The sequence below is a fragment of the Mytilus californianus genome, unplaced genomic scaffold (assembly GCF_021869535.1).
Source record: "Mytilus californianus isolate M0D057914Y unplaced genomic scaffold, xbMytCali1.0.p SCAF_12, whole genome shotgun sequence".
In the NCBI taxonomy this organism is placed as follows: domain Eukaryota; kingdom Metazoa; phylum Mollusca; class Bivalvia; order Mytilida; family Mytilidae; genus Mytilus; species Mytilus californianus.
In genome coordinates this window covers 46,271,822-46,287,545 of record NW_026262604.1, presented here as the reverse complement: position 1 = coordinate 46,287,545, position 15,724 = coordinate 46,271,822, and the positions used below count along the sequence as shown (strand labels likewise).

At 31.3% G+C, this 15,724-nt stretch overlaps 2 protein-coding genes across 2 annotated transcripts in view; both read right to left on the bottom strand.

The window, feature by feature from the left end:
• The window catches only part of LOC127721900 (leukocyte tyrosine kinase receptor-like), a 28,380-nt gene extending 26,321 nt beyond the window's left edge, over positions 1 to 2,059 (bottom strand). Inside the window, exons 1-2 of the mRNA XM_052228716.1 lie at positions 1,825 to 2,059; positions 555 to 645 (exon numbers count right to left, since the gene is read on the bottom strand). Of these exons, the coding sequence (XP_052084676.1) occupies positions 555 to 602 (48 nt within the window). The 5' untranslated portion in view covers positions 603 to 645; positions 1,825 to 2,059. The remainder of the gene's footprint in view (positions 1 to 554; positions 646 to 1,824) is intronic.
• A 1,603-nt stretch (positions 2,060 to 3,662) lies between these two features.
• Positions 3,663 to 14,206, bottom strand: LOC127721099 (uncharacterized). The gene is made up of 8 exons (XM_052227778.1): positions 13,392 to 14,206; positions 9,526 to 9,685; positions 8,098 to 8,252; positions 7,111 to 7,281; positions 6,606 to 6,712; positions 5,961 to 6,109; positions 4,891 to 4,988; positions 3,663 to 3,793 (listed from the first exon to the last, which is right to left on the bottom strand). The coding sequence occupies exons 1-8, from the start codon at positions 14,014 to 14,016 to the stop codon at positions 3,663 to 3,665; spliced, it is 1,596 nt and encodes a 531-aa protein (XP_052083738.1). The 5' UTR covers positions 14,017 to 14,206.
• Between the last annotated feature and the right edge of the window lie 1,518 nt (positions 14,207 to 15,724).

The following is a 15,724-nucleotide window of genomic DNA, read 5'->3' as shown; positions in this document are numbered from 1 at the left end:
ATTTTGGTTATATACATGGCACTGTAGCTCAAAAGAAAGGCGACGGAGGATTTGCAAATGAGTGTTTTGCAAATTAAAAGTGTCCGGTGTTTATTTATAGATTACAAAGGTTCTTCTGTATCGTCAAATATGCATATACATTAACTGTCTCATGTCTGTACTTGTGTGTTTATGATAGATACTTGTGTGTGCATGATATATCCTTGTGTCTGCATGAAAGATACTTGTGTGTGCATGATATATACTTGTGTCTGCATGAAAGATACTTGTATGTGCATGACATATATGACTCATGAATTTTATATAAACAAATGTGGTGAGGAGAGCTGACACTAACTAGGGCTTTCGGTCTTGTTGAAGCTGTGTGACAATTTATGATGATCTTCGTGTTTGCTTTTGATAATCAAAGTTGTGTAATTGTTGTCTCGTTGAGTTATTTCTATCTTACCTTTTTCCAATCATATCAAAAATTGACTGGTGTTTAAACATTGTAATGTTGTAAATCGCCTCGATTACTAATTATATAAAAGTAGTGAATATATTTCTAATGTTACCTTAACAGCCACGTGTCTGCACTTTTTCGTAGGAAACTCTTGAACCATAATACCACTATACACTTCACCAAAGGCACCACTCCCTATTTTACTATAAAACCAAGAAGGTATAACAGTGGACAGTAACATTTTTATATTTTAATATGATTAAATAATCACTTTGAAATCATAGAATTTTTAGACGCAAATGTACAATACTGGTGGTCGAAATCATATTACAAATTATTGTTGAATATGCCTGCATATACACACATTGAAAAAGAAAACAAGTGATATTTATACAGATTTCTATAATTCAAGATTTATAGCACATTCTTGTTATCATATTACGAAAATATAGCATTTTATGGTTTTGCTGTGGGAAGTTCAAATATTATTGTCCTTATCAATGATTAATGAGGTAAGATGAGGTTAAATGTCCTATTTGGTCACATTTTTTAAACATTTTATAAACAACTCAACAGTATTTGTAGACAGGTTAAAAGATGTGTTGGTGTTCTTTTATTGTATGGAAGAATTTAAGGAAGATTTAAAATAAATAAATAAGTCATTGTACTCAGTCAACAACAATGATTATTTTTATATTAAGGATTATTTCTATATATTATCTTTAAATATACTAGTCATACACCATTATATGGTTTACTTAATTTTACGATTTCAAGTTTTAGAATTATACTATCTACATGGAATACGATATGCAAAACAACATCCGAAAATCATTTAAGTATTCACAATATGATGCCAATCTTAATTCTAAAAATGTCATAATTGTTTACACTGATTTCAAATCGCTTATGTCACAATCACTGGATTATTTTTTTTAAGAATGAGGGATTGAATGAAAAATCTTCCGCATGCACTGCAAAATATGTGTTTTGTCTTTACATTAGAAATGTTTTTGTCTTGGGAAGATAGTGCTTAAAAGGGTTTCATTGATAACATCTTCAAAATTGTTAAGTATCAAGGAACACTGCTTTAAATGAATATATTGAATGCTAATATCCTTTAAGGTTTAATTCGCTACATTTTCATATTTTAAGACACAACAACTGCTCTCATGTGCAATATTGTATACTAACTTTCTAGTTAACAATAAATGCTCGTATTGCGGTGTTTGAAATCGTTAAGAATAGAATGATTACAGATGTAATGATTAGACTGTTCTTAATTAAGATTCACATTACAATGGAATGCAAAGTACTCAAATAACCTACAGAATATAACATTGTGTAGGTCATGGTTGAATGTAAATTTTAGCTCAACTTACTTCGATATTGTCAGTTTTTCACGAGGGATTTCAATAAGTTTATTGTTGAGAATGCGGCCATTGTACCACTCATAATTTGGATTCTTCTTTGAAAGAAACTCTTCAATATTGCACAAAGTTGAGAGTGAAATGGAAGATAGTGTTGTGGAGTTTTCTAGAGCTGTCCATTTAACTGGGCTTTTATGTAAAGGCTGACCTTTTCTAACAAACGAATTCCTCCTATACCACTTGGTTACAACTGGAAAATACATGATGGTTTCAATTATAAGACACAGGTGTACTAATATGTCTATTATCACAACATTGTTTTAATTACAAATGTCCCATTTTATACAGCTTATACATAAACATAAAAAGGAACATACAAAAAAACCTGAATAAACCGGCTGGCTATGGGACTATAAAACAGGGCCGGTTTGGACAGTAAGTCGGTTTATTCAGGTTTCCGTTTTGACAGGAAGTTATTGACATGTGACGTCAGATATTTTGCATGTAAAAGTTCTGACTCATTGTAAATTGCAAACTAATAAATACAAATACCGTAATAATATATTTATCAAAAGTAATGTCATGATTTGTTTGAAAATATTGTGACAAGGACATTACAACTCTTCCCTGCTTATTCACTATGTAACTCCGCACGATCGTTGTTTTGAGTCTTCGTATTCATTGGCTTTAGAAATTTCAATAATTGATTGTTCCCAGAATTTGAAAAAAAAATATTTTAACTTTTTTTTACATATCCTCGTATGTCAAATCGACCTCAATAGCATCACTCTCCGACTTGTCAGTTTCACTTTCACTTTGAGTTCATTGTTTCCATTTGCATCAGAATCCTCGCGTTGTTTGAAATTTTCAACGAGAGTTTCGTTTTACTTTCATCGTTCATTTTCTACGTTGGTATAGCCGATTAAAAAGCAAGACTTTTATCAAACAAAATTGCATCGTGATCGAAACACTCGACAATGAAATGTCGTCATCCGGGTTTTCTTCATTTTCAGGGTCATTGGTTTCGGGGTTCAAAAAAACCTTTTCGAAGCATTCCGAAAACACGATGTAAATTTCTTACCCTGCGATTTGAAAAATGTATCAAAATTACAACGTAAGTTTTATTAGAGACATATTCGGCGTTTCTTTCAGGTTTATTTTAATTAAAACTAAATAGTGTTTCAATAATAAAGCTCACTACAGTATGTTCGCGGTTTAACACCTTGCTTATTAAGTATCCTGAAAAACCAAATCTTGTATAAACAAATATGTTTTGATTGCATATTGATTAATACATTTGTACTGTTATCATGTAAAATTCATTAAACAAACCGGTATTGACAAGTAATTATCAATGTAATTAAGAGTATACACAGGGTCCGGTTAACAGGGGGTATTTTTACAAAAACTTTGAAGAAGAAATGATGGGACTTCAATTTTCGGATGGAATGGACAGTAAACTGGTTTATTCAAGGTCTGACTGTATCGTGAATCCATTCTCGACGCAAAACACTAGCACGCTCTTGACAAATATTAAATCTAAGACTCAGCGCTGTCAATTTTGTTGTTCATCTCGACACGCAGTCTTCAACATGACACAAACACAACATATACTATATTTAGTTTTACTTTGTTCTGGTTTGCTGCTAAGCGCTTTGATACAAGACGTTCACTTTGACTTTTTGGTGAAGCAAAATCTGTGTATTGTTTTAGTCATTCAAATCAGGTATTTTCTTCCAGTGGCAGGGAGTCTGGTACAGTCTGTGTAACCCCCTCTCTAACCCCATAATTTTCTTGTTAAACCCCAAAGATTAATCCTTATGTAAAATCAAATTATATAACTTCACTTTTCAATACATGCCTGTTATTGTAATTAAAACCAACGTGGTAAATGCTACACCCACAAACACGGGGATAATTACTTCCAGGGACAATGCATCACTGTTTTCTTTAACCTCTATCATATCGACGCTAGATGAATCTGTAATATATGGTATACATTTAAATAATTAATACATTTTATCCGTTACTGTTAATTCAGAAATGCTTGATTACATTTATTATTGCGGTTGGTGCAAAATGGACAACAATACAATAATAATTATTTCGATCTTCGATTTTTGGAAATTGGGCATTCAAATAATGAGATCCCAAATTTAAATCGCGAAATTTTTAGCTGTTCTTAAGAAGGTAGATCCAGAAAAGCACCTCCGACGTATTCAAGTTTTAAGGTGTAATTTTCAATTTTATTAGCATTGGGTCGATCCTGCTACTGGTGGACCATAAGTTCTCGAGAGTATCGTCAGCTAAGCACTAATTAATTCGGTACTACCATGCTTTATAACATACCTTTCTTAAACTGTCCTTTTATGAATCACAAAATTATTAAGAAACTAAACTATTGACCTTAGATGGATTCGGTTATTATTGTAGGTCCTTTTTGGTCATATAAATCTTCAACTTTTTCTGTTCTTATTCATTCTTGGCCATCAAATATTCGGCTTGAAACGTTCCTGATGAAGGTTAATAAAAAAAACGCTTCTAATGCATTAAGTTTATGAAGAGCTATTTTATTTTCTAATAGAACATACACAGATTTCCTTCTACAAGGTTGTAATATATATATTGAATAAATAATGAGTTACAAACATCACAAATTAGATTTACTTGACATTTAAATTAACCTTAAATCTTCGAACTACTTTGACACACCTGCCCGCTGCCAATGGTACACTTATAATGAAATTGCGTTCAACTGTTCAACAGTTGAAACTTGTCAAGTTCTAGTACAATTTCACTTTGGTAATTCCTTGGTGAACATAACAATATAAAGCAATTACGTAAGGTGGTTCGTTTCGTAACTTTCATTGATGCTTGTATTATCTAGCAATGAAACCAACTCATGTATTATTTCAAATAAGAATCTTCGCTGTGATTTGTGAATAAGACAGAAATCAAAATTGAAAAAAATTAATAATTTACTAGTGTGGCCGCTTTGTTAATATGAACATTATTCATGTATAAGCTATGTGTGCATTTAAATGATTGTTAACTGTTTTACATTAAACAAATACTGACCTACAAAGGTACATCCTTGAGAAAATGATACATCATCGATAGCAATATAGTCCTTATATAGATCAATAGACCTTACAGTCTCAAACTGTAAATAAAATCTGAAAAATAAAGAGTTGTGGCTCTTTTCAAAAACACGCTGACGAAACAAAATATGGCATTCGAACGAAATGTCTTATAATAAGATAATTGAGACACACGTCGACAATGTATATGTTGTTTTTTCATCCTTTTTATGCTTTGGTCTTCTTCCGGCTGGCAGTAAAACCCTCGCTGAAGTGTTGCATCCGTTTGGCTGTGCGGGATGTATCAAGTACGCAGCCACGTTTGATCAGAATGAGGACGTTAAATTCGATGCTTCGGTGTAGAGAAAGTGTCACGCTTTCTGCACGTTAAAAACCTTTGCAACAACTCTTCGAGGGGTCCGTAAGTAACTTGTTGCAAGGCCAAGTTTTTGTCCCTATCCAATATACCCTCATTTTCCTGTCGCAGTCGAAATTTTCCCCACGTTATCCCGGACGGCGTCAAATACATGACCTACCTATTGTATTTATTGTTATTTTGATCTTGTCCTGAACATGCATGAATTATTTATCACTTGACGTTAAGCAACCAACATTCAATCATCCTTATGAATATGAAAACTACGTTGTAATAGCTTCATGTCTTAATCAGCCGGTCTATTTGTAACACATCCAATAAATTATCAATCGTTGGATTAACTTTAACAACAAATATTTATTTTAAAAACTGTGTTTGCATACATTCTAGCAAAAAATCTCATTAAAGTGACACTTAACTGCTTCACTCTAGCAATAAATGTACTATTTTCAGGAAAATCCTGACTAATATAATGTCAATAATTCCTCTCTAAATTCAGTAAACGTCTGGAAAAAAATGCAAAAATAAATTTCCGTTTCTTTAAAGGCTTTCTTATCCATCACGATAAGACTCTTGGTGGTCGATATCTTGAAAAGATTTATCTTTTGGGAAATCTTGATAGTACCTTATTTCCATTTTGTTTAGATTGTACCTCCTCTTTTTATTGGGATGGTTGATTGTACAAAACTTACATAGATTTTTCTGTAGCCGGGATTTGAACTGAGATGGTGGTCCAATATTTTATTGTCAAGCTTTGGTTCCAAATATGTATTCTTTCTCCTGTTAACGGCAATATCAGCGCCAGTTTCAACAGTAATGTTCCAATGACAGCAAATTGTACCTAAAAATTGAACGAAAAGATGTCAGCGTCATGTTCTTGGTTTCCATTTGAACAACGATTAGGGATAGGTATGTTTGAAAAATGTTTGTTGTATGATGGTTACTTTTGATGGTGAGTTGAATGCGTCAAATGGTAGAGAAAAAAAATTATAAAAAATGAAGTAAGATATTTTGTATGAAGGAACTGTGATGTAGAAAAACACCCTTACTGCTTATATTTTTGACTGCCTATGAAAATGAGGATATCTTCGGAAGGTGTATAAATGATTAGTTGAAACATTCCAACTACGAACCCTTCAAAGTCTTATTGAAAGGAATTTATAACGCACATACAGGACTTGCCTGTGTACTTATAAAGTCAACCAGATACCACTTCTTAGCATAGAATTCATCGCTGATTGGGAGAAGTCTAGGGATGATCATATTTCTATTTTATATATATATATATCAATTCAAGTCTGATAAAAGAGAAACGATAAAAAATGTGGTATACATACTTTACAAGTATTATGTATAACACCTGCCACATAATTCATTACTACTGAATTAAAAGAAGCACTTCTTCTTTCACAAATAGTCCAACCATGAACATAAAGAAAGTGTCCTGGAAAAAAAAAATATATTTTACAGGTTATTCCTAGGTTATTGAATTACGTTTAAAAACGTGACGATATGTACACTGTACGCTTTACGGTATATTTATGAATGTTTGTGCATTAAACAAATTGATAATCAATAATTCACGCATAAAAGTATTAAGGGAAAATCAAAAACTACTTACACAGTGTACTAGAAAGCACTCCGGTGCTTCAAAATTTCATACGATATTATGAACGAAGTTGTAATGTTATAGCTTGTTGTATACTGCTGTTTGTCATTTGATCGCTTTTCATGTTTTAAACATGGCGTTTTTAGTTTATTTTCGACTTATGAGTTTGAATGACCCTTTGGTATCTTTTATATCTCTTTCAAAAACGTTTTATAAAATTTGGAAGAACATACCTACAAAAGAATTGAGACTATTGTCAGCTAGAGCTCTTATTCTTGTTTCTGCTACATATAGACCATTTACAACGTTGAATTCACAGCTTTCGTCACTGGTTGTTGTATTTATCCATGGACATAACCCATCTTCAAAGCTACATCCCCTGTATTTCATATTTATGTCTTCCGCTGATATTTAAAAGATGTACGTACATAAATCTGGATAACCCATATTTGATGCATATAGTTAGAAATCACACATTTTGACCAAATTAGAGATTCTTGCTTATACGATGTTACACTCGTTAACTCATTGAATAAATCTCGATGTTACACTCGTTAACTCATTGAATAAATCTCGATGTTACACTCGTTTACTCATTGAATAAATCTCGATGTTACACTCGTTAACTCATTGAATAAATCGCAATGTTACACTCGTTAACTCATTGAATAAATCGCGATGTTACACTCGTTAACGTATTGAATAAATCGCGAGTGTACGTTAACTCATTGAATAAATCGAAAGGCAAATGATATGCAACCAGTATTAAAAAGTATCGTTTTCCACAAAGATTTAATGGAAATGAAAACATCATGAATATTAAACAAAACAAACTTTTTATTAAGGTCTTTATACTTCTTTTTTTATAGATAATTGCAGTAAAGGTCGTATAATGGAACAATATGTTGTTGGGGGGTTTTGTGGGGTATGTCTATTCGACAGGACATTTTGACATGTTCTTTGATTGCGGGTTGATTCATGTGTAAAAATCACAAATAACTGTGTCGCATATTCTATTTTTTTTTCTATATATGAACTGCTACAGGACAATTCTTCCTATGTTTTCACAAGATGAATTATGTTCTGTAACATGACATGTTTATATTTTCTATTCATACAAAAAGGTCAAACGACAAATACAAATTATGTTTTGTTTTGACCGCCTGTCGTACGCTTTCATTTTATTTGATTATAAAGTGTTGTTGTTTGTCAATTTTTACCTAATCTTCTTTTATAATCCTGGGAACAATTATTCATCATTGTTTCAGTTAAGTTGAGAGCATTTGTTTTCATTTGGCTACCACTTATTTTAAGTCTGATTAAAATCCGGAATCGTGTTACCATGTAACCAATTTTTTGTTGGATAACACTGTCCCTACAAGTACAAAAGACTTATTCTCAGAATAGTACAGAGCTTAATATAACAAGGTTTCACAGCTGTTTTCTCTTTAAAATTACCAATACAATTGAGCTTCTCATCACATAAACGGTTTTCTCAACGGTTATCGAAATCAGTTTATCCAGTAGAAGGTCATAATTAAGTGTGATAAGTGTTGTCGACAAACATAGTGACATGATAAAACAAATTTAAGATATATCCAATTAAAAGAAAACTGAAAACTAATAAATGAAAAACATGGACATAGTTTTCTTTTAAAGACACTTGATATGCAATGTCTGACCAAAGTCTTTGATATGATTGTTCATTGAAATAGTTTAATTGTATGTAGTAAACAAAGATTTCAAAGAAAGCTTTAGAACTGTCTATTCAACATGTTTTATGACATCGATTGCAGTTATTGAAAATGTTGACTTCGTTTAAAATATCAAAGTACTTTTCTAGTGATTCTGTTTGTGTTATGTTCTTTCTTCTTTCTTGTGATAAAGAGATTTTATAGATTACTGCGGATTCATTTATTTTAGTTGGTACCATTTTGTTTTGATTAAACGAAAACTTATGTTTCGTAGACAGTTGATCGGAATAAATTTTCGAAACACTGCATGCAAGTCGACAGGAGATTTGTTCATTAACACTTTAATTCTTGGTTCCGGCATACACATGAACTCTACGAAAATATATCTTACGAATTAAAATTAATCAATAGCAATCGATGAATGATTTGCTAACGTTACCAAATGAGTAAATAAATAAATGAATAAATCTTCTTCTGTCCAATTGTTGATTATAACCGTTACCAAGTTTTACTCATTGCCGACTTTGATCATTAGAAAATGTATTGGATGCTGGGTGTGAAGCTTATTAGTTTTACCCTTTGATTAACTTTTGACAGCTCTTGTTATTTTAAATGGAGTTTTGATTCCTAGAAGCTTCAGGTAGATTATTCGAAGAAAGTAATCTCTCACTGGATTTACATTATCTTTTCATCACATTCACATGTGATGTGTAAAGTCATTGAAAATGAGACAGTAATCCAAAAAACAAAAAAAAGACATTTACAGGTCAATATAATTCTCAAACATTATCAAATGTATATACAACATGTAAGGCTCTTAATCTAACAGGTGTCTATATATGAATAAAAGATGGCGGAAATACGTCAATGAGTTTGCAAGAATGCATTTGTAAATTTATCATAAACTAAGGTACCAAGGACCTGATCAGTGTTTTCTACTTGTTATGTGTATACCTCATATCATAGCCTTTTGAAAGTACTGTCGTCTCATTATTAAGAATCATCAATACTTCATAGTCGAAGTCACCATATACTTGAAATGTCAACATACACTGTGATGATGTTTGATAAAAGTTTGGAGATGATACTGTCAGGATTAATTTCTTACGCTTTCCTGCAATAAAGAAATATCTAATTAAAAGGATTATGCAAACAGATTCTTGTGATTGTCTCCTTTGTAGGTTGCGAATAAATACTTCTAAATTTGAGTGAAAATCGTTTCACCAAAGTATCAGTGTATTAACCCTCGCAGTAGTACATCAAGTTTTAAAAGTTTTCCTAATTGCAATTAAGTTTTCTATTGTGTTTTGTGGAATGTTGTTTGCCTATGCTGCAGTGTTTGCTTTTACAACTAATTATTTTGTTTGGTCTATTGACACATTCTTATTTCTTAACATTTTAGTATTACCCTATTTGTGATTTAAACTGTACCAGATCACAAAGTAGCAGACACCATGGAGCCTTATCCAAACCCTGAACAAAATAGTCTTTACATGAAACCAAAAATACCGATGGCGTAGAGAATAAGCAGCAAATAAACATGTCACTGTCTTTGTTTTAAGCAAGCAGTGGATCAGCCTACGAAATCAATGTATGTGAATTGAAATCAGGGGACAATTATGGTAACCTTTTATTATATTCACTGAAATTCCTTTTATCTTCAGTGTAACATATGGTGTTGTGACATAGAATGATATTAATTACAATCGTCAAGGTTCAATATTATCTGTTTTATAATTATTTTTGAGATGTAATTATTGATATTTAGAATTTCATACACAAATAAGACCACATTAAACATAGTTTATTGATAATTGATAAACTTAATAAATTTACATGTCTGTATATTGAGCAGTTAAACGTAAATAAACCGTCCTTCTGTTTGAACAATAACTTTCAAAGTATTACAAATTCATTGAATTAAGTTTCCTTAATGTCAACATTTGTTACAGACATAAACGCAGTTTGAATTGTATGTTATTGTTATGAATATATGTGTATTGTTACTTTTATGTTTATGGCACATACAAATATGCAAATAGGCTATGATTACTTATACGAATTATTCGAATGCAAATAGTTCGTGATTTTATTTACAATATAATAGGAATACTTGTTTCAAATAGGTCGTTGCTTCTTGTGTTTTTTTAAGTTCATGTCTCCCCAGTTCTAGATGTTTAACTTGTTTTACGCTCTGTTTTAAATTGCCTTCACACATTTACAGAAAGCATTGCTAAACATCTTTTGTTTCGTCACTGCTGACGACACCTATGTGTGAGAGCTTTTTGTGAGTACTGTGGTCACTGCTTGGCTTTTCAAAGGCATAATATATTTCGTTGCCGAACGTCTTTTTGTTTGTTTGTTGTTTTTTTTTCAGCGAGTCCAAGGAACAGTTAATTTCTATCAAGGTTGTTATTGTACTGTCTTTTATGAATAACATTTGTAGTGCACTGATATAATTATGTTTAAGGGTTGATTGCTCTGGAGAATAATTGAGATCCTGTCGCATATGTAGGTCTGACCAAAGTCTCATTCTCGTCATTGATTGTTTATTTTCATTTCAATGCATTTATCCGCTGTGTTTGTTGATCTCGTCAAATGCTTTTCTAGTTTATAAATAGTGGCCAATTTTCAAGCAACAATACATATCATGAAACTAACTTGGGATGAAAAAAGAATTAGAAGTACTTGAACTTAAAACGTTGTTATATCATGCTCCTCAAAAAGGTTAGTTCTAGATTTGATTAAAATCTACCAGGTTGTTCACGATAAAGAGAATTTTACGCTATAAGATATATTTTAGAATCAATAATTAGAGAACCAATACATTCAAACACTAGAAGGAATGTAATCACTATCACTTTTAAGTTATCAAAAGAAATGATAAAGTTTACTCATATTCAAATCCTGTTAATCAACCAAAAAGATAAGATACAAGTCATGATTAAAAAAACACCGATGACATTTCATGAACTCCAGAGGAAGTTGACTGGGTGCGTTGACAGAGTAAACGTCTCCTATCATACCTGCATCAGATGTAGATTTTGAGTTTAAAAATTACTCCTGTGACTTGAAACACATATTCACTTAACCCTCGATATTTCATGTAGGTACACTATAAATAGCGATTTTTTATCTCCAGTCTCGAAATTAATATCAACGAAATTAAAGGCATTTTTTATACGCTTGTTGGACAAGACATAATAAATATATGTTATACTAGTAGAATAATTCAAATATCACGAATTTTATGTGAAAACTTAATAAGGTGAAAAAATTCTAGTTACGAAAACTGGCCTTAACTTATTGATTATCTGCACAATCTCTTCAGAGCGACCCTGAATTTGTCCAACACGTTAACATTTATCATTTCCTCAAACTCTGAATCATTCTGCATGAAAGGCATAACTAACAAATATTATAATATTGATAAAATTAGTTATTTATGTATATATTCAAATATCATAGAAAGACTCGTTTCTGCAGAAAGCAATATTTCAGAATATAGTCCTGGGTATGAATATCAAACGTGATGTAAACATAATGATAACTGATATTGCACTTCTAATGGGTAATTTTGGACAACTATGAATGATGTCAAACATCAAGGAAAGTGGGTTTTTTTCTAAATCGGAAATAGTGTGCATGGAAAACATGAAATCAGAGTTTTTTTTTCCATGTATTAGAATTAAAATAATAGAAGACGTTTATTTAAACATTTCAAATATTTACTACTTGATAAACAGTTATGTATTGTGTTGTATAGAAACATTCCCAACAAAATAAGATATATAATGCTATTGGAAATAAAACTATTTCACTCACCACAATTAGTCTAATACACATGTTTAACTTATTTACAAAAATACTCAATTGTTTAAGCACTCGTGGCATAACATACCTGCCATTCAAACGGTACGGTTAACATTAATCATCATAAAGGGATATGATCATCTGTAATCTATTAAATTTTAATGTGTTTGCACTGCACAAATATTATTAGCGAAAACAGAAAACTAATAGTCCTGTATTTTATAACTATTTTCACTTACTATTATTTCAATCTTAATTAAAATGGCGAGTTAGAGGACAAACAATTACACTTATTGCAATTCTAAGTGTAAAAACATATACAAAAATATTTCTTCTTGTATGTTCCCTGGCAAACAGTAATTGGTGTTTATGTTACCGTACAAAAGTCGAATTCAGTATGAACCAGAATCCTCCTTGCAAAAATCGTAATTACACTGGATTTTGATTAGTTTAAATCAGAATTCCAATTTCAGTTTGTATATAATTGAATTCCAATTTGTTTTAGGGGGATTCCAGATCCTACTGAATTCCAACTTGTACCGTAGCATATACATACTAACATGGTTCCAGAGCAAGTGTCCCTGTACTGCTAAGGATTGCCATATATTATAGGAATTTTATGATAACATATGTTTAAAGTAAAACAAAAAAAACAAAAAAAAACCAAAAGAAAGTATTGTTTTAAGACGATAAGATTGACTGAGTGAGCACCATAATTTATTTTTTCCTGATGCAATACAGCTTAAATAATTGTTGAATATATATTACTCTAGATCTTGTTATTGATAGTTTTTGCTTCCAAACTTATTTCTCCAGGTGTTCTTGATACAGAAAAGAGATAACGTACATTACTTTCGGTTTGTTAAGAATGATTTTCTTTTAAAGTTTTTTGTACTCGTAATGTTGAATGTTTGGAAGTGTAAGTTGTTTTTCGACATAGCAGTTATAAATTCGTAAAGTTATAATTCAACAATATCATCCAAAAATAAAAAGTCGTATAAGCTTACCTTCAATTGTCACAGCCGTTATATTTCTTTTCACAGCTGTATTTGCTGCTTTTTGAGAAAACATCTCATTTACATTAACATTTATATCAAATGGGAATGCACAACTTGTTAGATAGTTTCGGAAACATACGACAGATAATCCTTTAAAATGTTGTCGGCACACATTTAAAATGTTAACTTGTTTTGTTGCAGTCATAATTGAATAACATTGCTCCTTCGCAGTATTGTCACATTCCTTTGTACTTTTCTTCCTGTGTGTATATTTTGGCTTTGTATTTTTTAACGTATCATAAAAGCCAGAATGTGAACATCTAACTTGAAAAATTCCATTATCAAATTTTTCCCGTAAAGTCAATCCACCTGCTTCATTATGAACTTTAACCTCCCCCATGTAAACCTTACTCATGCTATCAGTTATATAATTTAGTGTCTGCACCAATGTAGGTTTGTTCGTATTCTTTGTTTTTTCCTCTTCCAAATGCAATAGTGTTATAACAGAGTTCGTTGTTACATCCGACAGATTTATTTTGGCATTGTCCTTCAATCGGTCTGTCCGATTACTACCTTGACTGCCTGATATAACAATTAAACGAAATAGTATCAACGCTACTTTAAACGATTTCATTTTTCACGGATGTATCCGTATCACATAAATCTGATAACAAATTATAATTATTTCACAAGGATAAAATATAATTCGTATGAAGTCGACCTAAAACGTCTTTCAAATTGACACCAATATTAAATAATAATTTATCATATAAAATTAATCCATCAAAACGGCTAAATATTACAATTAAATCTTACAACTTGATTGTCGGTTATCATTGAGTTTCAATAAAAGAAATTGACTGGTTATAGTATTGGCGTTTCTTTAATAAGATACCAATCAGCAAACCTAAAAAGTAATTGACAGTTGATTATATTCCACGGTATGGTGGATATTGATTATTTTAGTAACTTTTGTAATTGGTGACCTCTTACTTGTTTGGTACAAAAACTTTGATTTGTTGCTTTTTTATTATGCATACATTTAATAGTTGATCGTACAAAACATTTTTGTGTGTGTAATCTAGGTTAATTATTCTTCAACCTCTGCAAATGTTTAGTCTGCCCTTCCACATAATACTTAAATAGATTTTTTTTAATGTTTTTATTAACTTTCAAAATTTCCCCCTGACAACCAACCAGACAATAGTTTTTAGTTGACAAAAGGCATAAAAGTACATAAGATGCTTTATAGCTAGTAGAAAAATTTGTTTTTAAAACACAACTGTCATGTACGGATCGTAATTATGCCAAGTGGATAAATTTATCGGTTTTCAAGAGCTAAGCTGACAGCGCGGGTCATCCCTACAGAAGATATGGAGACGACATTTAACCGAAATGGCATGTAGACGACATGCTATGCGATTAAGCTTAACCCAATAGATTTGAAATCAATTTACATTTGCATTTAAAATCTTTTATACGATAGTAATATTTATAGCAATCAAACCAATAAGGACTATTTTTCACTGCCAACACTCAATATACTAAACTACTGACATGTATCCATGCATGTTACTGCTGTTTTGCGCCGAACAGTCGACATTTTTTTGTGTTTCTAGCTCAGATTTTGAATTAAAAATTAGATAAAAAACCAACTAACGAATAATGAATTTACATTTTTTTTCTACCTCTGCTGAGTCAAACAAAGTTTTACGAGGGGAGTCTTTTTCTTCTTTGGGATATCCATCTTATTTGCAGGGTCGCCATATTAAAAATATATGCGTTTATTTTTAAATATAATTTACCTCGTTAATATAGTTATAAATGTTAAATTAAATTCTTTTAGTGTATTTTGACATTTTGATACGGTCCCTCTAATTTTTTAGTCAGTGTAGGTATCGGTGTCGGTATAAGTGTCCGTGTAGATGACTTTTCGAAAATGTCTACTACCAAGTCAGGAAAATGGCCATTGTTATATTATAGTTCGTTTCTGTGTGTGTTACATTTTAATGTTGTGTTTCTATTGTGTCGTAGTTCTCTTATATTTGATGTGTTCCCTCAGTTTTATAGTGTAACCCGGATTTTTTTTTCTCAATCGATTTATGAATTTCGAACAGCGGTAGACTACTGTTGCCTTTATATATAATACATGATAGACAGATAAATACCTTTACTTTAAATGAAATAAAAAAATACTATTCTAACGATATTAAGAATAGAGTCAACTTTTTAAAGATATTGGAAAATTGAAAATTTAGAAAAGCCTGATGAATAAGAAACTCTTGATACCCTGAGCATAACACAATCTAAGTAACGGATTAAATATATTGCAACACTCTTAA